The sequence below is a fragment of the Hippocampus zosterae genome, chromosome 9, assembly GCF_025434085.1.
Source record: "Hippocampus zosterae strain Florida chromosome 9, ASM2543408v3, whole genome shotgun sequence".
NCBI lineage: Eukaryota > Metazoa > Chordata > Actinopteri > Syngnathiformes > Syngnathidae > Hippocampus > Hippocampus zosterae.
Genome location: NC_067459.1, coordinates 21026676 through 21048411, shown reverse-complemented (window position 1 = coordinate 21048411; position 21736 = coordinate 21026676). Strand labels below are relative to the sequence as shown.

Below are 21736 nucleotides of genomic sequence, written 5' to 3'. Positions count from 1 at the left end.
CACACTTTTAAAAAGTAACCGATAACAACCAGGGTGGTCAAAACTTAATTTACCACCAAAAAAAAACGTGTCAAGTTCGAGTGTCCTGTCTTGATTAATGTGTGTTGAACAAAATGAGAGGCGTATCTTACAGCGTTGAGGCCGCAGAGCTGATAGCTGGCCATCGTGACCATGACGGTGATGAGCTGCCAGCGAACAGACCGGCTTTTCAGAAGTTGTACCATGGAGACCGTGTGGAGAGTTTCCTGAGCTCGTGCCTCTGCGTGGACCTCTTCCATCTCAAGAGAAACATCCTTTTTACCGAGGAATCTCTGAAAGGCTGGTGCGGGCACACACAAACGTGTACAAATAGCATTAGCATACCGCTAGCATACCGGTAGTTGTTTAAAAAAAATAAAATTCGGAATCTGGAACTCGAAAGATCATATGCGTAACGCCGTCTTTATTTAATTTGCTATTTATTTAATTTTCCGTCAATTAGTTTGCTAATTGTTCATCTTTTGTTTGTAACTATGTATGTATGTAATATGTTGGGGGAGTCCGACTTGCATTTTGGTTGTTTCTTAAGTGCTCAACAATTAAAGTTAGGTTGAGAGCTGAGTTGTATTTTAATCCAAAGAGGAGTGACCACAATTATAAATAAGATTCATGTTTAAACAGTTGAATTGTATTTGAAACAAATGTTTGCCTTGCCTTTTTGCAGCTCGGCACCTTTCTTTGAACTTTTAAGTGAAGCACTAGGGGGAATTTGTTGGTTTTAACGCATCACTTCACTTTAATAGTCATAAAGTTAAGACCCAGTGGTGAGAGGTACGGCACAAGCTAGTTTGAGAATGTTTTCAAACAAAATGAGCCCAAAAGCTTTATATATAAGACCGCATGCATCAACATTCTGCCAGTGCCAGTAGTAATCGTGGACGGTCCATCATTGTGCAGTATTTTCATCCTTATTATATATTGGGAGTCACATCAATGAGACTTTGAGGCTATTCGTCTGGTCAAAGTGTGTTACATGGATGTGTTCAGGTTTTCAGGGGAGCTTTTGTGTGTCTCAGAAAAAGTGCTGTGATACTATCAGGACCTTACACAGTCACCTCTTAATATTTACACATTGTTGACCACAAGTTCTGCTGAAGCAACAACATTGATTTGCAGCGCTGCTCAGGCTCCGGGGAGCAGCCAGTGGCTGAAAGCTATATGAAGGATGTGAAGCGCGTTTGGGTTAAGTTTCCTTTTAACGGGCAATCTTGTTTTCCTCAAGGACAGAGAGTACTCCAGCAACCAGTGACTGACACTAGATGTCCAAACCTCAGCAAATGCATATTTTACCAATAATTAAACACTAAGCAGCAGCAGGCATGCGCACAGCATGACTGTTTGACGAGGGTCATTTTCTCCCAGCATGTCAAGAATTAACTTGCAACACTTGACACACACTCACTTCCTTAGTACGTTTTTGCCCACTCAAAAGAGAAAGGACATCCTTTGATGTCAATTTGAAGTGACACATATTGAAGAGCACAAACAAAGACAGATGGCAGAGAGGAAATAAGAATCTGTATCCCCTAAAAAGAAGCCGTTCTCGAATGCAAAGGAGTTGACAACTAAGGACAAATTGCACAAAGTTTGCAATTGTTTTTAACATGCAGAACAGGGGCATGATCTATAAAATTAAGCGGAATAAATGTTGTTTAACTTAGATTTCTTACTGCTCGTATTATGAATCTATTGGGCATAATTGGTATATGCGTGCATTTTAGTTCATGAAACCCCGACTGTGGATGGTATGGTAAACGGTGACTTCTCAGCCATATTCTCTTTATGTAGAGTTGTGCAACAAAAGGCCACATGTACTCCAAAACTATTTGGGTCAAAAATAACTCATTTTTGGTCTAAATTTGACCCAATTACTGTGTTAAAAAAGGACTGAGTTAAACTTGGATCAGTTTGAGCTAAAAAATTGGGTTACTCAATTTTAAATAAAGATGACAAAGTGGTTGATTTTAGACCCAACAAAATCATTACAGGCCCATCACCCAATACAAGTTGAATTTGAACCAACAATTTGGTGACTTGGATCAGAAATAACCCAGAATTTTACCCAACACAAACAAACCCAAAATTGAGTTAATGAAAATAACCCAGCTGTTTTAATAGTGCATGTTCAGAAGCTTTACGAGTCCATTGTCAAGGGTACAAAAGAGGTCCCTCTTCAGTTAGAAGCCCTTGCACCACGTCAATACAAACAACAAAATTATCTTCTTTTTTCTCATAGCAAAAAAAACATATAATGCAAAGCAAATATCATACTCGATTCTCTAGTTTCAGGACATCTCCAGGAACAACACGAAATGTGGTGTGCAGCCGATACAAGTGTTTATAAGTGTTACAAAGCAGCTTAAGCGAGAGTGTTTTCATGACTCGGCCGCATTTGTTACAGTACCTCTCTCTGCTGCAGCCTCATCCCTCCTCTCAATTAGCAGGTAACGAGGACTCTCAGGGAGGAAAGGCAGAACGCAGAGCTGCAGCACTGCAGGCAATGCCAAGAAGGAAAACAAGTAGTTCCACCTGGACTCCTGCAGTCACAAATCGCCAACATCAGGGTTGTGCAGGTCAGAGATGTATGCTCAAATGTGTTTAAATTACCTTCGTACGGTTCCTGACTACTCGCGACAACAATTGTCATGAATACATTTTCAACGTTATTCTTTATCCAGAATATGAACAAACAAAATGTCTGTCTCCCTGCGGGACTGGGAATGCCTCCGGCGAGGCAAATTCGGACTTCCCTGCTAAAGCTGCTTCACCCCGCAATCTGATCCCAGATAAGCGGAAGAAAATGGATGGATGAATGAAAAAAGACAGGCCAAGATAAGACTCGATCGGACACTCTTGCTTGCCATACATACCATATTTTCTCGAATGTTTTTTAGCTTTCTTTGGCTTTTCTGTGTTTAACGAGTATCAATGCTGATAAGCCAAAGAGCAAAATGTTCATAAAGATCTTTAAAAAAACAAACAAACATAAATAAATGAAAGTAACTTTGCTCAACATTTTATTGTTTTACTAACTCTTTCAACAGGTGGCTGTACTAAAATATGAATGAAAACATTGCCCCTGTGATAGCTTAATTGAATTGCAAATATTTGAAGTGGGGCAACATTAATTCCAAATCAATTACAAAAATGGAAGGAAAATGTAGGAATGGATGGCTCCAGGGGAAAATTGTAGGTTGACCAACCTCCTGAAACGGATGCTTTGAGGTTCCAGTTGCAGGCACCCAAAATAAAAATACATTAAGAAAAAAAGCCATATGAAATTGTTTTCTTTTGTGTAATTTCATGACATGTCTATCATTGGATGTTTGTATCAAGAACTTGTCATGACACAGCATGAGCTTCTGCTATTTTTATTATTATTACTATGATTATTTTTTTTTTCACTGTCATCGCTATGCTGAATGAAACACAAAATCAGTAAGTGATAAGACCAATATAATAAATTCGGACTATCAGAATAGTTTATTTCATGACTGTCGTCAGTGGTGCTCTTGGAGGTTGCTGCACAGATGAATAGACAAACAAATAGTGGATTTATTGTAAATTTCCCCAGTGTGGGACAAATAAAGGATATCTTAATCTTAATGAGCATGAGGGAGGTCATTTACATTGTCTCTGCTGCCGTATACCCCGCATCCTTTGAAATGTGCCTTGGAAGCTTTATATTCATCATTCACAGCCTGGTAGATTCACGAGCGTGGAAATGAAACGTATTTTCAAAGAGACCTCACAGAAAAAAAGAACATTTGAGTCATTTATAGCATAAATGTATATTTCAACACTAGCAGGTTGTTACCTAAGCAGCATTTCCGTCAGTATTTCATCCATCCACCTTCTATATCACTTTTTCCTAATCAGGGTCACTGATGGACTGAAGCTGATTGTCTTTCTTTTTTTTTTTTCTTCAATTAATGACTCGGTGAACAGGGCTATACTCGGTTTCTAGCACGGCTCCGTGGGTGCTTGTTATTTCAGCAACAGGCAAAGACGCTCATGAGATGCACCGCAGGGAAACATAAACACGTCATCTTTGTACAATGCGCAGAAGGAGTTGCTTGCCAATCACGCGTGAACTTTTTATCATTCAGCTTACACAAACGGTTTCCTTCAATTCGCTGGCTAGTCCCTGAAGAAAAATGGAACTTTGAAGGGGTTTTTTTTCCCTATCAGCTTCTGCCTAAATCCAAATAAATTGTTTATGATTGTGAATTACTGACAGATTGTGTGGCGCACTGGTGCCCCCCAGAGAAAGAGAGATAATGAATGGACATTGCTCATAAAATCTGATGAATGTTCTACCTGATTATTTACGCTTTACCTAAGCAACAGATTAATCTTTGTCTTCTGTCGGTTTTGACAGTTCTTTAGGTAGTAGATGTAAGCACCACTAACCACACCTCGGGTCCGAAATTTGGAATTTGGAAGACAATTTTTGTTGTTTGAATGTGTGTTGCAATTCTAAGTGGAATAGGTCCAAGACACATATAGCAAATGAAATTATTTTGCGACTTTTTAACAGAATGAGATGATCCGTGTTCTCCTGCGTGTTCTCTGAAAATCGGAGTTGGACAACCGTGTTTTATGAGGTCATGTTTCTGTTCATATAAAATGACCTTTCGGTTCTGCATGCTGTGATGCGCAGTTGGAGCTACACTATGATCCTAGGCTGTTTTTTTCCTTATGTTAGAGCATTTCAATATGCACTTTCTCCAATAAAATTCCATTAGGTTGTTGTAGATAAGCGGTTGTTCGAGCGGATTTGTTTCAGTAAAGAAAAAGAAAAAACGTTCACTTTCAGTCAAAAACGAGATACCATCGGCCTCATTTTTCACGTCTCAAAGTGCAATCCACAATAAAAGGGATAAAAAGGCAGACCGGGCAATATACAGCATCTGTTCCCGCTAAATGTGTGTAGAAACAATCATAATGGTTGGTGTTTATCTAATAGATTGCTTTACTACCTGTTCTTTTTTTTTTTTAATCTGAATATGTTATACATACACTTTTCATCGGACAGCCATGTTGTAAAATGAAATACGCAGCGCTTCTTGTCATCTTTGGGCAAATGACTGCACATTGTACACAACTAAACAGTTTACAGGAAACAAAAAAGTGTAAACACACAATTTAATGATGTGCCCTGCGAGGTTATTGTTGTCCCCCCCCACACCCCCTCTTTGAGTCATCTCATGTTATAGCACTGAGATGAGCGGGTGTGTGCTGTCATGCCGTGATTGAATGCAGATGAAACAAAAAAGAAAAAAAAAAGGCTTCTCGCTTTTGGCCTCAGCTGACACAACAAAGCAAAGGTGAAAGCACATTTAATGGCAGCTTCCCCCAAGTTAAATGCAGGAGACAAAAATGGTTTGTGACGTAAAGCTGGAATGGAAATGTCAGAAGGGCCATGTTGTTTGGTTGAGCATTTGTACTATCAGTGTTATCTCAGTCTTGATTACTTCTAACCACTAAACAAATAATCATCATAAAAATAATAAATACTCCGGCGAGAAACAACAATCCCGTTGAAAATGCTGACCTGGTATGTTAGTCAGTAGCTATCCATCCATCCATTTTCTGATCCGCTTTATCCTCACATGGGTTGCTGCAGGCTATCCCAGCCGTCTTTGGGCAGTAGGCTGGGGACACCCTGAACCGGTTGCCAGCCAATCGCAGGGCACACAGAGACGAACAACCATTCGCGCTCACACTCACACCTCAGGACAATTTTAAGTGTTCAATCAGCCTGCCATGTATGTTTTTGGAATGTGGGAGGAAACCGGAGTACTCAGAGAAAACCCACGCAGGTATGGGATGAACATGCAAACCCCACACAGGAAAGCCGGAGCCGGAATTGGATCCTGCGCCTCTGCACTGTGAGGCGGACGTGCGAACCAGTCGACCACAGTCGGTAACCATTCATTGAAAATTTTTAATTCAACAGCAGGCTGGGAGATATAATTGGCTGTCACTTGTACTTTAGCCATTTACAGTCTAACGCATGATGGATTACAGTGTGTACTTATATAATGCTCAAACACAAGCTGGCATAAACACTGTCGGCCCAATAAATTGACGTGATACTCGTTTTTTTTTTTTACATGTTTGATGAGTCATATTGAGACTCATTCGATGACTTCGTGTTTTGCCCTTCATTTACACCGTAAAGCAATTTGTCCTTTTTTGAGGCACTACGGCATAAATGGGACGGTCGACCCACCAAAATGGTAACTAAAAACGATCAGACGAAATACAAGCTTTGGCTTTTGTTACTCCTTTAATACTGTGTGCCTATTTGGGGTCCACCCAGTCACATTGGTTAGTTTTGCAAGTTATACGGCCAAAGCAAGAAATCTGAAGGTGAATTTTTGTGGAAGTCAAATGAGAACTAAACAACAACTAAGACCAGGTTTTAGTCAAATCCAATTATAAATGAAGATTACTAACAGGCCCAACCACTTCTTTCTTGAAGCTGCTTTAACTTTTTTTTTTACCTCTGAGACGGAGTGTGTCTGATAAAAGGAAAAAAATAAAATAAAAACCTTAGGGCACACATATTGGAATACTATTAAAGGTGTATGGATGGAGGATCAGTAGAAAAGCCTACCAATCCCCTCTGCCCGGAATGTCTCTTCTTCTGCCCGGAATGTCTCCTCTGAAACTCTTTTATTGATGCTGATGGAAGATGTGCCAGGTGACAGCTGACACTAAAAAGTGTGTTCAATCGAAGCAGTCAATTACCACAAAAGGCAGTGTGATGTGCAGGGAGCCACCATTCCTGCGATACCCACAAATTACAATAAATCAGGTCACGTTTTATGTCGTGCTACCTTCCAATTCAGGCGCCAAATGTAGGAAGCATTGTTCGGCCAAAAGAAAACAAAGGCAAGACCTCATAGCGCGGAAAAGATATACAGATGCCACTGGCTCATCATCTCTCTCGTTTGAATTCAATTTATCATAGTAACTACAATGCCTGAGGAAAATTCAGTTTTTACTCGCACATACTGAGATGGAACCAAGAACTGTAGGACTCAGGGCCTTGTGGAAGGACAGCTTGACAGAAAAACAGGCGAGCATCGCAACAGCAACAAGGTAGAATGTCCATTTGAAATTTGGACTCTCGGATTCAAAGTCAAGTCCGTAGATGCTGAGTCACTGCCACCCCCAATCCATACTAATTACAACATTAAGAAAGCAGAAATATGCAAATTTACTGTCACTGTATAAATGCTCCCCACCCACCACCTACAGCGTGTCACTTTCAGGGAACAGGTCAACCACAAAAGTAAAAGGGAGAAATTGTTCTATTGACTGTTGACATTTTTTAAGTTGCTCTAAACAACCTCCTGTCGAGAGTTGTGATGGAGTTTGACAGATATACAAAGAATGAGGAAAAGGTCTTTTGGCTATAAGTAATAAGATGGTGGCATTATCTGAATATGTCACACATTATAATTCTGCTATGTGCCTGTCAAATTGCCGGAAAACAGACAGTCCAAAAGGCTGGCAAATAGGTCAGATGAATACATTGGCTGCACAAGTCAACATTGTGGTGAAATTGGGTATGGGGCGGCCCACTATTTATGAATTACAAATGAATTTCTGTCATGCTCATGTGTAAATGTCAGTGCAAAGTCGGGCTGGGTTCACTTGAAGCATCAGTCAAGTTTGAGCCATGTTTTGAAACCAAGACAATGCGGTATAAAAATACTGTCAAATACGTCTGTTGACTTCTGTGCGGTTCCACTGAAAATCACCTCCCCGGATTTAGAGGGAGACACAGGCAAGCAAAAACGTTCATGCGTATTTTTGCGTAATGAAGAGAGTCGTTGAATTGATTTCAAATGGTGCAATCATCCACTAGGATAATAATAAACGTAGCAGGACATGCATCGAACGCTGCCGGTGCTTGTAGATCCAAATGCTGATCCAGATGCGGGCGTGTGTTGCTCATTTGGATTTTATTCAACTCGCAAACTAATGCGAACGTTTCTTTTATTGACTACAGCCCAGCTGTTATTATCTTCTGCAGAAACTAAGACCCCCACGGAAGCAAATCAAGGAAACGACTTTCAGCCACCCGTCTTTGTAATCTGTCCTAAACATTGGCACTTTTATAACTTAACCAAGCGTGATGAAAAAGCAGCAGAGGCCACCGGTGAGACAAAAATAAGCCTGACTGGCTTAACAGCTTTTTGCATATCTATGCACGAGAAGAGAAACAAAAGTGCAAAGCATAGCAGCTTCGGGAAAGTTGTATCAAGGGGATAAGCACCAAACGGTGTTCATCACCTCTGAACATTGCATTACACACGTTGTCAAAAAAGGCTGGCTCATTGGGGGAGGAAAAAAAAAAAAGAACAAAAGTGTCTTAGTCTTTTAAGACCGCATTATTGACTTTTCTTCATCGACCCACAGTTCAGGGCTTTTCTCCTGCCTCTCCGCCAAAGTCAAATGGGACAGGCTCCAGCTGTCCCTTCACCCAAAACGGGATACGTCGTTGAAAATGGATGAAAATATGAATAACTGAACAAATAATTGCTCATGCTAACAAGGCCCTTGTGCATTGGTAATGACTTTGTCATTGGCGCACACAGCTGAACGACATTCAGAATCCGTTACTGAGTTGCATCCTCTGCAACAAGCACAAACCATGCGAATTGCAAATAGGTAAATGAACACAAAAATAGACTGAAGTCACCTACGTTCTAGAGAAGAACATATTTTCCTTCACAATGACTGACGGCGGGGCCATCTCGACCTTATGTCTCAATATCATTGGCATGGAGACAAATGCCGGACCAGTGGTTAGCGCGTTAACCTCACAGTGCAGAAGTCGTGGGTTCGATCCCGGCCTCCCTGTGTGGAGTTTGCACGTTTTCCCCGTGCCTGCGTGGGTTTTCTCCGGGTGCTCCGGTTTCCTCCCACATTCTAAAAACATGCATGGCAGGCTGATTGAACACTCGGAATTATCCCTAGGTGTGTGAGTGTGAGCACGGATGGTTGTTCGTCTCTGTGTGCCCTGGCATTGGTTGGCAACTGCTCTCGCACCCTCCATGACCCTTGTGAGGATAAAGCGGATCGGAAAATGCATGGATGCATGGAGAAATCCTGATCTACCGAAAACACAGAGGTAAACATTTTTTCAATGAGGGTGCGCCTGGCACACGGTAGGTGCCAAATTGCATGTACACAAGCCACACATACACAATGAACGGGCTGGTTGTCTGTACGAAATGAAGCATAGCTTGCGGTCATACTGCGATGAAAATGTCCAATCTCGTCTGATCTTGGAAAGTGCCATAACAGTATGGGGCGGGCCACAAATTGGCCAGGCTGCCTGCCGGTCACCTATTGAGTACCGTTGACCGACACTCTCCACTGATGGAAACGGGATGGCAATAATTCTGTGCAGTGAGGAATTGTTTCTACCCCCCTCAGAGACGAACTCAAGTTGAATGTCAATGTTAAGCAAAATGAAACAAACTGCTGCAGTTGAAGATTTGAGTGAGACTCAAGATTAACCATCCATCCATCTAAGATTTCTTTGCATGTAAATCCGATCGCCACCTTCCGGATCATTCATCACTTGACAGACCATGTGAGAGACATTAGAAGCACAAACAATAAATGTAAGAATGGATGCATGATTGGCTCATGGACGTGCGTGTGTGTTGGGGTATTTAGAGTATTAAACATCAAGTCAGTGCATAATTAAAAAGAACTAAAACGGCTTTCAAAAATAAAAGTTGCTTCAACTTTTTACAGACGGGTTTTTGTTTTGATGGTTCTAATCTCATATGGCTTCGTCGACTTTCCATCTACTTGGCTCTGCATGATAAGACCCAGGCCATATAAAGCTTCTCCATTCCTCTCCTCAAATCTTCCAGTATGTTGAAAAGGTAACAGAGCAACAAATGATCTGTTTTACTCACCTGGCCCAGTAGCTCAGGTAGACCCAGCACCTGACCAATGAACACTCCGAGACAGATCAGAATGGAGTTGAACTGACCAATGGAACCTCGGATATATCTTGGAGAAATTTCTCCAAGATACATCGGTAGTACACTGAGCGCTATACCTGTGAGGAATAAAAGAAATGAGAGATGAAAACAAAATATAATGTCTTCATCTCAAAAAGCATAACATAAGGTTAGCTGCAGTTTTTAGCTTTATCTCTGTTTTTCTATCTATCTAATCTTTTTTGTGATAAAAAGATTCCATGAACACTATCCCCGTCTACCGCCTTCCCTTTATGATACAAAATAATAGAAAATAACATTTATTAGTGTATGTACGTCTCCGGCTTGCAGCTCCCGATTGTTCCGACTCCATAAATATATCTAAAAGTTGAATCTTCATTGGAGGCATTGCTTTGCGTGTCCTTGTCATTTTAACCACCTCTTTCAAACATCTAATCAAAGTATCGGTTCCTCCCATTACATCAGTGGAGTTGATGATTGGGGGTAAGAGCTAATTTCACAGGCACCGCGTACCCAATAAACACAAACACGCATTTAGTTTTGAATAACTTGCTTGCTAAGACCATCTTTAATTATATTCAACAACATTTTTTTACTGCGATCATTTAATCTCCCCTGGAGAAGCATAGCTAATTACATTATTTGTTTATGCAGTGTCCCTCTCTTTCATAGAACGAAACAAAAGCTAATTGGACTCAAGTTCTCGATCACGGGGTTGCCAATCTGCGGCTCTTTATCGCCGCCCTAGGGGCTCCCTGGATCAAAAGGGGCTCAAAAATGTTTGAAAATGGAAAACAATGGGGGAGGTAAATATATTTTTTTTAATATGGTTTCTGTAGGAGGACAAACATGACACAAACATTTTCTATTGTAATTTGTATGTGTAGAATAATTATTACACTTTAACATTCTGTCAACGGAGATTTGCGTCATAGCCTGCGACACACATTTCTATTAGCAGGGCGGCATGTCAGTCAGGTGGCTGTTATATAGGGGAAAAAACGGGTTGATCGCAGGAGGTTGTTTCATCGGAAAGTAGATCTTCAGTCAAAAAAGGTTTGGCAGCCTGCTCTACAGGATGTACTGCGGGGAAAAAACATTTAATCATGAAGGCTAATTTTGTATTTGGAGCTAACTTCATCATTTTGATATACAGCATGTGTTTCCTTCATTATAAGGCTTTTAATTTTGGGGGGTTCCAGACATATTTGGTTTTTGGTGGTTTTTTTTGGTCCAATATGGCTCTTTCAACATTTTGGGTTTCCGACCCCTGCTCTAGATGTCAAGCCCGTGCCATGACATGTCATCTATCTGGGCCGAGCCACGGAACGGGAACACTTACCAGAATCCACCCCCATGATGAAGCGGCCAATGATGAGCATCTCAAAGGACCGTGCCTTCTCCCCAAAGGTCAGCAGCAAAGCAGCTATCACAGCAAAAATGTTATTCAGCAACAAGGTTCCCTTTCTGTTAGACACACACACACACAAAAAGAATGATATTCCTGTCGAGCTCAACTATATGACCTAATTCTACGAGTACTATTGAGAAGACAAGGTTCCAAATCATGGCGAATGGCATACAACTGACTCGAAAGGAGAGGAATCCTCCTTGATTGGTTTATTTGATTGGTACCTTTGTAACAAAACTCTTCTCAGTTTTTAGTATTCCTAAATTTTGAAATGGCACCGTACTTCACAGCTTTCGAAGCACATCAGCAGCACGAAAGCACTCACAACGCCCTCTTGTGGCAGTCATGTTTTCTTTCCAAGCTGCACAATACGGTACTGTAGCATTACTTGATCACAAAGGTGGATTTCAATTAGCCTATTCAAAGTAATTTAGTGTGAACTAAATACCAACACTGACAGGACCCTGCAGGAGTTCCCCCCTTTCAACATTCCCTCAGAAAGCATTTTTACCAATACTTTAAGATCTTCATCGAAATACATTAGTTTGTCTTGAATAATTCAGTAATATATGAAAAGGAATGCCCACTTGGGAACTTTTAATGATTCAGTAAGTATTCGATTTGCATAGTCTTCAACTGCTATTAATTATACATTCATTCATTCATCATTCCTGGCCTGACCTCTGGATTTTTAGCCTTTTTCAGACAGTTTCGGGGGGGGGGGGGAACACACACCACCCGCTCATTCAGCGGTTTCCAACTGAGAATAAGGAGGAAAAGATATTAATTATACATTTCAAATTGTACATGAGAGCAGTATGGATCACAGGTTTCAAGTTGAGAGATCCAAGGGGAACACTAAGGCATCTTAAGTTCTCAAAATGGCCCAGAATTAAAAATAAAATAAAATAAAAAGATTCCCTGCTCTCCGAGTGACATCCTTGTCACCTGCGTATAATTGGTTCCTTTGAACACATATCCTTTCAGAGCAACGAGAATATACTGTCCAAAGAGGAGTTTGCCTTTCACAAAAGTTAGCACATATTTTACAGCTCAAGTTTAGTATTTCTACAATGCTACAGACTGGGCTGACCTGAAACTGAAAAACTCCAGAGTTAGACATAACCCGGCGAATATATGCAAGAATGAGATTCCATTCCTGCTAGTTGGATGAGCGTATCATTTTGTACCGAGTAATGTATTGTAGGAAAGTGGGAAGTCAACCTGAGACTTATTCTGTTTGATCGCAATTGATCCAGCTGCCACATAAGCAATCATAACACCGTATTCCAAATAAAGTAACCACACACACACACACACACGCCTTGTTGCATGTTCTTGGATGCTGCGCAGTTAGAAAGTTAACGATGAGCGGCATGCCCTTTCTCTCCTTCACTTACTCAAACTCATACAAACTGGATAACTGGGCTTATTTCCTCCTGAATCCTAAATCTTCTGCACCAAGACATTTTGTTCAATTATTTTCTGCCCGTCAGTGTTATGATCCTTCCTACTCCTTTTTATCTTTATACCGTACGTACCATAGATAGTCAAGTCAAGTCAACTGTATTTATAGAGCACTTTCAAACAGCCATCGCTGCATACAAAGTGCTGTACATGGAGCAATTTAACATGCACAATAAACAGTAAGATAGGAAATTCATGAGCTCCTGTGCTGGTTGTAACTTAAGATCAGGTGCAGCAAAAGAGGCTGCTGTGTAATGCAACAAAGATGGAGAAATTTATCGCAAACATGTTGTGGACGTCTCACCTTCCCAGTATTTTTATGGGCCAAGAGACAACAAGTGTTCCGAAAAGGCCCCCAATGGCAAATATGGAGACTGTGATGGACCAAAGGAGCGTGACCGTCTCCGCTCTGATAGGTTCGTTGTATCGCTCCATCCATGTCTGATTGTAAAAAGCTTTAATGTACTGCAACAGAGAGAGCACATGAAAGAAAGAAATATTTGAAATCTTTTATTGACCCAAAGGAGCATCTTTTAAATGGCAAAAACATCTCACAGCACACTGCTATAAACAAAATGTCCCAAAAAGTGGATATGCAGCTTGATTATGTACCTTTGGCCATCTGTCATTTGATTGTGCTTGTCAGTCTACATCACTTGAGGAATCGACAGCTACGCTGCAGTAAATAATCTTTGGACCAATCATATTCAAGAAAATCGGATAATTGCCTGCAACACACCTCATAATCTCTAGGGACACACTGATGTGCCCCGCACAGTTTTTTTTTTCGTCAATGTTTTTTTTTTTCTTAAGTTTTCTCGTGCTGTGAATGAAAAATCATTTCCAACCAGTTGGAGAAAAGGTGCCAGTTTGTCAGGCAATGAATTCAGACAGATTCAGCCCGAGGTACATTCTGGTGAAATAGAAATGTGAAACATGTACAAGCAGAGTGAAAATTGAATTTCGCTCAAGGGATTCGCTCAGTTCACTCACCGCAGTCACATGACTTGATAATCACAAGCCTTTGGCTTGCAGTAACCGCATCATATCTGTGACCCGTTGACATCCCCGAACTGGGGATACGGCCTCACTGTTCCAGTACATTTGAAGGGGGGGGGGGGGGGGGGGGGGCTTGTAATAACGGCAAGAAATAATTTGCTGCCTCTGAAAGAAGTCTGCGACTATATTATCTTTATACTATGGATGGTATGAAGGACATCAAACAAAAGCAAGGCAAGAGCGCTTGATTTGTGTCGCGCATTTCATACAATACAATACAATACAATACAATACAATACAATACATGATAATTTATATCGCGCTTTCACAACAGTGGCAGCTGTAACAAAGCGCTTAACAAAACAGTTAACAAAGTAAAATAATAAACACAACGTATAACATAAAACACATACAGTCACAAGGAAACGCAACATTTACAGGATGGACATAAAAAACATTTTACAGCAAAGCAGTGCCATACTGAAATAATAAGATTACTGAACTGGTGGCTCCCAATGTTTTGAAATTATAATTTTTTAAAAAAGCTCCAGGCCAATGAATTGTGGTTTGAAGGTTGGGCCGGATCTGGCCCCCGGGCCTTGAGTTTGACACCTGTGCCATAGGAGATGTGTTCACATTTGTGGATAAGTTTATAGAGTTTTTTGTTTCCTTTACTGTAAATACCTTTTGACTGTTTTTGACTGACAGCCAACTTCTCAGTCTCCCCTTGATGCACTGAAAGAAATCACTTTGTCCTGCCACAGTGTGGAGAACGGCAAATCTAGAGATGCTCCATGTGGCTACTTTCCCATGAGAGGAATCAATTTTTGTTCCCCTTTAACTCCATTATTACACTAGAATGACCCACGAGTGAATTGGCTGAGGCTCTTAGCGGTTCGCGGGCACCTTGACAGTGTTCACAAAAGATCTAGCCTCTCTAAGTCAGTAATCCATTTTACATATTTCTCACTCATGACAAATCTTGGATCTGTGAGTCTTTAGTCCTCAACCAAAAGAGCTAAGAGACTTCACCCAAAGTTTACAGACTCATTGACAGAGCTGGTGACTTCAGAGGCTAAGAGAAGCCAAGAGCTCTGCTATTATTTTCGTACTAAGCTCCTCGCTTATGTCCATCACCGTCATTTTCCTTTGATAGATATAAAACATTTATCCCAGTTATGACTCCCACCACCTCCTCTCACTGACTGACAATCACCTTCTGTCCCCAGAGTGTGATATAATCAAAGCATGTTTATTGAGTAAGACCCGATATCTGCTTGACACTCATTTCAGATTCCCTCATGCCCGTTTTTGATGGACGGATATGAAAAGAAAGGTGGCTTATCATCAAATATTACGTTTCAGTAATCAGCGCAAGTGGGTACATGGAGTTGGTTCGTCCCCACAGCAGCAATCCTTTTGTTGTCTTCACCAGGGATGTCATCCCTATGACATCCACATCGCTCCTTGAAAAAGACATGGCCTTAGACGTTCCTCATGGGATCAACTTCCATGAAACTGAGCCAGGGGCGATTTTAGGAACAGAAGTTTAGAGGCGCTGACACTTTTGGTGTCAGAGCACGTTTAGTGAGTGGGTGTGCGCAATATACTAAAACACACACACACACACATTATGTTAGTTAGCTACCAATTGTCAGTAGCATCATTCTAGGCTTTAATATTAGCACACTAGCTAGCATACCAAAAGTGTGTCTCTCTCATGGCAATTCAAAAAGGACAATGGTGCTGTCTGACCACCTGTAAAGTTTCCTAGCGACGTGGTATGCTCATAATAATGTTTTGATGTTGATTGGTAGGAGTTAAGAAGAAGTAAAGAAGAAGTTAAGTGCAACATATCCTTGTTTAAGGTAGGTAGGGTAGCTCACTCGAACCACAATGTGTGACTGAAAGATCTTACAAAGGTGTGCTCAGTTTGCTTCACTGAGAAGAGGGGGGAGGGATTGGGTGTATAGAGCCAGGCGAACAGATATTTCCAAATATACCAAATAAAGTTAGGATAATTCACAATCTTGGGACACGTTTTAGCGTGAAACATGAAGTACCCAAACATGATTTGTTTTTTGTTACTTAAGCAGAGTGGTTCAGGTGACATCAGATATAGTCATGTTTATTTGTTTCCACTGCGGTGTTGATTGATCATCTTTGTGTACTTGACGGCAGTTTGGCTTACCAGCGCTGGAGCGTTGACAACAGAGAGATTGTAGCCATAAAGAAAAGACGAGCCCAATGCACCAAAGAAGGCTGCACTCAGCAGACAGGGTGTGATCCGCTTCTATGGAGAAAGCACACAAAAGTGGCATTAATTATACAAACTCAGGTTAGAGGTGTTGTACGGGAAGTCAAACTGTTGTTGATCAAAATCAAGGTTCATTCAACATCAACGGCTGCTGCATTAGGTCAGTCATCTGGGTCATCCATCATTTACACGACTACATCGTTAATAGATTGAAACGATACTGTGAGAATGCTTGTATTTTGAAGAACTCTGAATGGAAGAAGCTGACCTTTTTTTAATGGGAGATCACAGATAATGCATCTCTATCTATGAAAAAAAAGCAATACCAAGAAATGAACAATCTGAGGGGTAAAAATAAGGCCAGAGTGTAATTTGAATCACTTTGAGAGTTAATGGACTGCATGAAATGTACTTAAAAATGAATGGCACCAAGCTATAGATAATGACATTTTGTATGCAGAGCTGGCATTAAGGCCAGAAAATATACTGTGTTAATAAAAGATAAAGACAATACAATAGTAGCCGAAAAACTATCTGGAGAATATATTTGTGGAATCCTCTGCGGGGTTTTTTTCACTGATTATTCTTCAAACACTGGAAATGGAACATTTTTGTATCCTTTTATCCACCTATAAGACTTTTGCAAAGTCAAGGAAAAGGCAGAATATGCAGCAGAAGGACTACATATGATTTCGATTCAGAATACAGCAACGTGTACACCGGATGCTGGAATAACGCGCGGCACGGGGGTGGTACTTTTGCATTTACGGATCATCACTTCGATCATACACTGCCATCATCTATGGAGTTCTGGTCAAAATATTACGTTGTATGATTATGCGTCCAGTCAAAGCACACACACCTTTTAAGACGGCCTTAAAAAAAAGTGTTCTACTATCATTTAAAATTCTTTATCCACAGAATCTGATATACACAAACTTGACTGAAACCTTTTCACGCCTACACCGAAAACCATTTTGAGTGATGTTTGCTTGAACAAAAAATTTTTTTCACTGAGATAATTTTTGCATAAAGTTTACAAACCCACAACCTTCAGATTGGGAGATACCCGCTGATCCATGTCACTCCTATTGAATGTTATTTGCTGCTCTCTGCCGAAATAGACCTCCAAAATGGGTCTTTTGAAGGTACGAGTATTCCGTCTGACACCAGCACACAAATACGGACTAGGAGTGGCATAGCTCAGGTGGTTAATTGGCTGGCTCCCAACGCGGCGGTTGTAGGTCTGCTCCTCAACCTCTGAGTGACTTCATTTTAATAAACAAAGTTTAATAAATACCATTCCAGTAAAGTGTCAATAACTCCTTGTAAAATGTACTTAGAATTACTTTATGAGTTATTTTTTTTCCAAGTAAATATTTTTCAGTGTAAGCACTGCACAACTGAAATACGGTTGCTAAACTTAGCTGAGCCCAGCTGGGTATCAACTAACCTTTGCGGTCTTTTTGTCAGAGCTTCTGCTATTTTCAGATGGATTGGCCTTTTGTGGTTGATCCATCTCGGTTGTTCAGGTGCCTTCGGTGTGAAAGACATGGACGGAGTCATTAGAAGTATCGCATACATCCAGCTTACACAGAAGACACGTGAGCAGAAAAGGCACATTTCACAACCAAGATAAGGAAGTGGGAAAAACGTTTAAAACAAAAAAACACTGCATGAAAAGGAAATGACTTTGCCGCATAACAGAGTCAGTCACAAGTTTGGGATTTACTCTTAAAACGGATGTAAGAATGACAAATTAGCTTTGCTGTGGGGTAAATAATAGTAGACAGGTATGCAAGGCAGATTTTTACCCATATGTTCAACAATTTCTAATAGAAATTCAACTCATGCGAAAACAAATGCTGTGTTGAATTTACTCAATGTCATTTCGTCAGGTAGTTTCACAGCATAAAATCATCCAACCCCTTAAGAAAATAAAATTGAGAAAAATTCAACACGGCATTTTTTTTTAATGAAGGAACGTGAGTATCATATCAAAACATACCAACGAAGGTTGAAGGGTTTATGTTAGAGGAGTGACCTTGTATGACACGCACATAAACAAAACACCACACACACACACACACACACGACATATTTCAAAAGTCCATTGCTTTTCCAGTTCCATCCTGGACTGGTCAACATTCAGTCACAGGACACAAAAAAACATTCACACTCCCATTCACACATCCAGACAATTTAGAGTTTTCATTGGTATGTTTGAGGAATGCGGGAGGATGTCAGAATCCCACAAAACGCACGGGGAAAACTTTCGAACTCCACACTGGAAGGCCTGAGCCAGAACGACTCAACCAGACAGAGTAGGCCAAGTCCGAATTTCAGTCATAGTACTGTTGACGCAATGTTTTTTGATTTTTTTTTTCCCTGAAGAAACAAAAAAAAAACAGGTTTTGGTTGTTAGAAGGTGGCGTCTGCATATTTTGCATTGTTGACTAAAATGAAGCGAAAGACTGATTCTGCTACCAAGTGGTCATGAAATACCTGAAGCACACTTTTTTCCGATTTATAAAACGCTGTTCATGAAGAATGGAATATGATTTTTTTTTTAAATTGCAATTTTAGGTCATTACTTAAAGCTTAGAGAATTACTCTGGAGTTATGAGGGTTCTTTTTGGGGGGGTCTTTGAACAAATACGCTCTTGTATGTACAGTAAATGGTGAAGGCCAGTATCCAATTAAACTATTTCCTGTTTCCTTTACAAAACTTCCACAATGTAATTTAGTTTGACTGGATAAGCTGGGTGAAAACAATTTGGGTGATTATGGATTTTTTTTTCTTTTTTTCAAAGATCTGTATAATGAGACCATGACCCTGACATTTTTTTCAAAACATAACCCCTCCAATCAAAGCACAAAGCACCACGATTTCCTCAATGTCCGGCTATTTATTGATTCTGATGTCGCAATGTACGCAGAGTAAGTGTTAGAAATATTGTCGACGACGTTTTGATTGATATTTGTAATTTTTTCAACAGTTTGTAAATACCTGCACCTTGTTTACTTATTTTCCATTGACTATTTTCCCTATTTTCTGTCAAATTATTACTGTATATGTTTTATGTTCAATAAACAAACCAAACCAAACAAACCAAACCAAATAAGAAATCAAAGCCTCGGTAACGTATATCAGGCGACGCAGTGCAATTGAATACCACAGTAGACTACAAGCACAATAAAACACAACATTTACTTAATCTGTATCTTACAGTGTCATACTCTATGTACATACATACAGTACATACTACCTGTAAATGAACCTTTTCGATGCAGGACTGATATTTAAAAGCTTGAACTGGTTCTACAGGTATACACAGCAAACTGCTGATAGTGGAAAGGAGAATACAGTATAGGATTTGGATGGTTGCCAAGGCAAACAAATGGTGGTGGTAGTAGTGGTAGTAGTTGGAGTGGCGGTTCTAATTATATGATGTTCAATCTATATTGGAGTACCAGTTTACAACGACAACCAACAAAGCGAGCGGTGGCCTACCTGTACGTGTTTTCAATCTCTGCTGTGGGAATACTCACCCACATGTATATCCAATGCTTGCGGAGGCTCTACTGACTTGCTCACTATTCTAACAACGTCCCAGCAATTATTAACTTGCACGGGTTTGTCTGGGGGAATGTCGCATTATCTCCCGTAACTAGGGAAACATCAGAACAGCTGTCTTGCATCTATAACGGCAGCTTTGACTCGCAGACCAAAAACAAAACAAAAACATGAATACTTTGTTTTAGTCAGCTTCGTTTAGGGAATTTTTAGAGACAGGATTATTTTTTATCATGACCTCGAAGCATTGTTAGATATGGAAATAAAAACAAATTTCCATAGGACAAATTAGGACAAATGTACGGTATTTATTGCCAAGATCAAAGACAGACATGGTGTATATGCTTTATGGCCAAATCTGAGTATAAAGAGAGATAAGTTATCGTGTTGCACATGTTTACCGCACATGACCCAGCTCATCTGGGAAAGAGAGCTGCTCAAAGGTATAGCAGTAAATGCTTCCCCATATGGAGACCAGATGGGGAAAAACTTATGAGGCTAAAACTTTTTTTCTCAGCCGTGCCTCCAACCACCCTGAGGAAATTATCAACGTTCTTGTCTCTGAAAGAATCAACGGAATCTTTGTGCTTTAGGCGGCAAAAAACACTGATGAGGCGTGAGCATACTAATACTTTTCTGACCAGTCGATCTGTATCAAAACAGCCGAGCTTCCCATGAACGATTTTGATGAGGATCCACGGGGGGGAAAAAAATGCCAACTGCTCTCTGGTTCAATGTCAAAGTAATCCACGCTCGACAGAGGGTCCATCACAATTGAATTTCACCATTGTGAGACAAATAAAGGTTTTCTTACCTTATCTTATCTTCTTATCCATTCATCCGAGAACCGAACCGCTTCTCCTCACGAGAGTCGCGGGCATGGTGGAGCCTAAAGCAGCTGTCTTGGAGCAGTAGGCGGGGGACACCCTCAACTGGTTGCCAGCCAGGCACACATCGACAAACAAGAACCATTCACACTCACAGTCAAGCCTCGGGATAATATAGATATCATTAACCTACCATGTTTGTTTTTGGAATGCGAAAGGAAACCGGAGTACTCGGAGAAAAACCCACGCAGGCACGTGGAGAATGTGCAAACTCCACATCAGAAAAGCCCCAGCTCGGATTAGAAGCCTGGACTCGACAGCGCGTGTTTCTGCTATTGGTGCGGCTATAGTGGACACACAACAACTGTCTTCATGGCCCAAAAAGAAGTTCTCTCCTGGGGCAGTTTTCTATCAACAATGGCTGCCTTATCCTCACGAGGTACTCCAGTGTGCCCCTGTGTGAAAGGCACGCAAGGCAATACTACATAAACAGAAAGATGTTGCAAATATGATACGTTGTTAAAAGTCGTTTCATAGCACGTGGCTGCAGTTCTCAGCAAATATGTCGTATATTCTGGGAGCTGATACTGTATACTCAGCCTTTCAAGTCATCGCCCCTGAAGAGAGGCATCCTTTGTCAAGCTTGGAGCTGAGGCCACCACGCAAGTTGCCCTTGTGAGCAGTAGCAATGGGAAATAGTTTGACGCGACCGCAAAGTGCGGTTAAGCCGACATTTTAGCGATGTTGTAATTTTTGCTGTCTTTATTCTGCAGGATACATTTACACTTATATAAAACACTAAAACTTACACTGAAACAGGAAGTGCTTCCCCCCTTGTGTAACTATGTCCTTGATATCATAATGTTGTGCCAAAGGTTCCTCCAATCAAACAGTTGGCAAAAACAAATACAAGTCACTAGCTGTTGTGTAATCACACCTTTCTGTCATGGTCAGGGCTTCATGATGAACCTGACCACCTTTTAGATAGAGATAGTAAAAATCTTTATCACACTTTATAAAGTGTATAAATAATCACTCGACTTTTTATCTTTGAAGATTCAACCTGAGACACTGTAGGCAAGTCACCAGGAAAACTTACAATCACATGAGAACCGTTTGGCTAATTCAATTTGCCAACAAAATAGAGGAGGAGAA

General features: G+C 40.7%; 1 protein-coding gene and 1 long non-coding RNA gene across 3 annotated transcripts in view; one reads left to right on the top strand and one right to left on the bottom strand.

Moving 5' to 3' along the window:
* slc2a9l2 (solute carrier family 2 member 9, like 2) overlaps positions 1-19785 on the bottom strand; it is a 34963-nt gene extending 15178 nt beyond the window's left edge. Inside the window, exons 1-8 of the mRNA XM_052075394.1 lie at positions 19692-19785; positions 17631-17713; positions 16112-16213; positions 13226-13386; positions 11386-11510; positions 9996-10141; positions 2444-2576; positions 132-319 (exon numbers count right to left, since the gene is read on the bottom strand). Of these exons, the coding sequence (XP_051931354.1) occupies positions 132-319; positions 2444-2576; positions 9996-10141; positions 11386-11510; positions 13226-13386; positions 16112-16213; positions 17631-17696 (921 nt within the window). The 5' untranslated portion in view covers positions 17697-17713; positions 19692-19785. The remainder of the gene's footprint in view (positions 1-131; positions 320-2443; positions 2577-9995; positions 10142-11385; positions 11511-13225; positions 13387-16111; positions 16214-17630; positions 17714-19691) is intronic.
* LOC127607258 (uncharacterized) lies at positions 224-21489 on the top strand. Of its 2 annotated transcripts, XR_007964038.1 has the most exons (4): positions 224-322; positions 2481-2612; positions 11323-11453; positions 20800-21489. It is a non-coding gene; the product is annotated as an uncharacterized LOC127607258 (long non-coding RNA). The 2 variants fall into 2 exon arrangements; XR_007964039.1 differs by lacking the exons at positions 11323-11453; positions 20800-21489 and adding an exon at positions 2718-3039.
* The last annotated feature ends 247 nt before the right edge of the window (positions 21490-21736 follow it).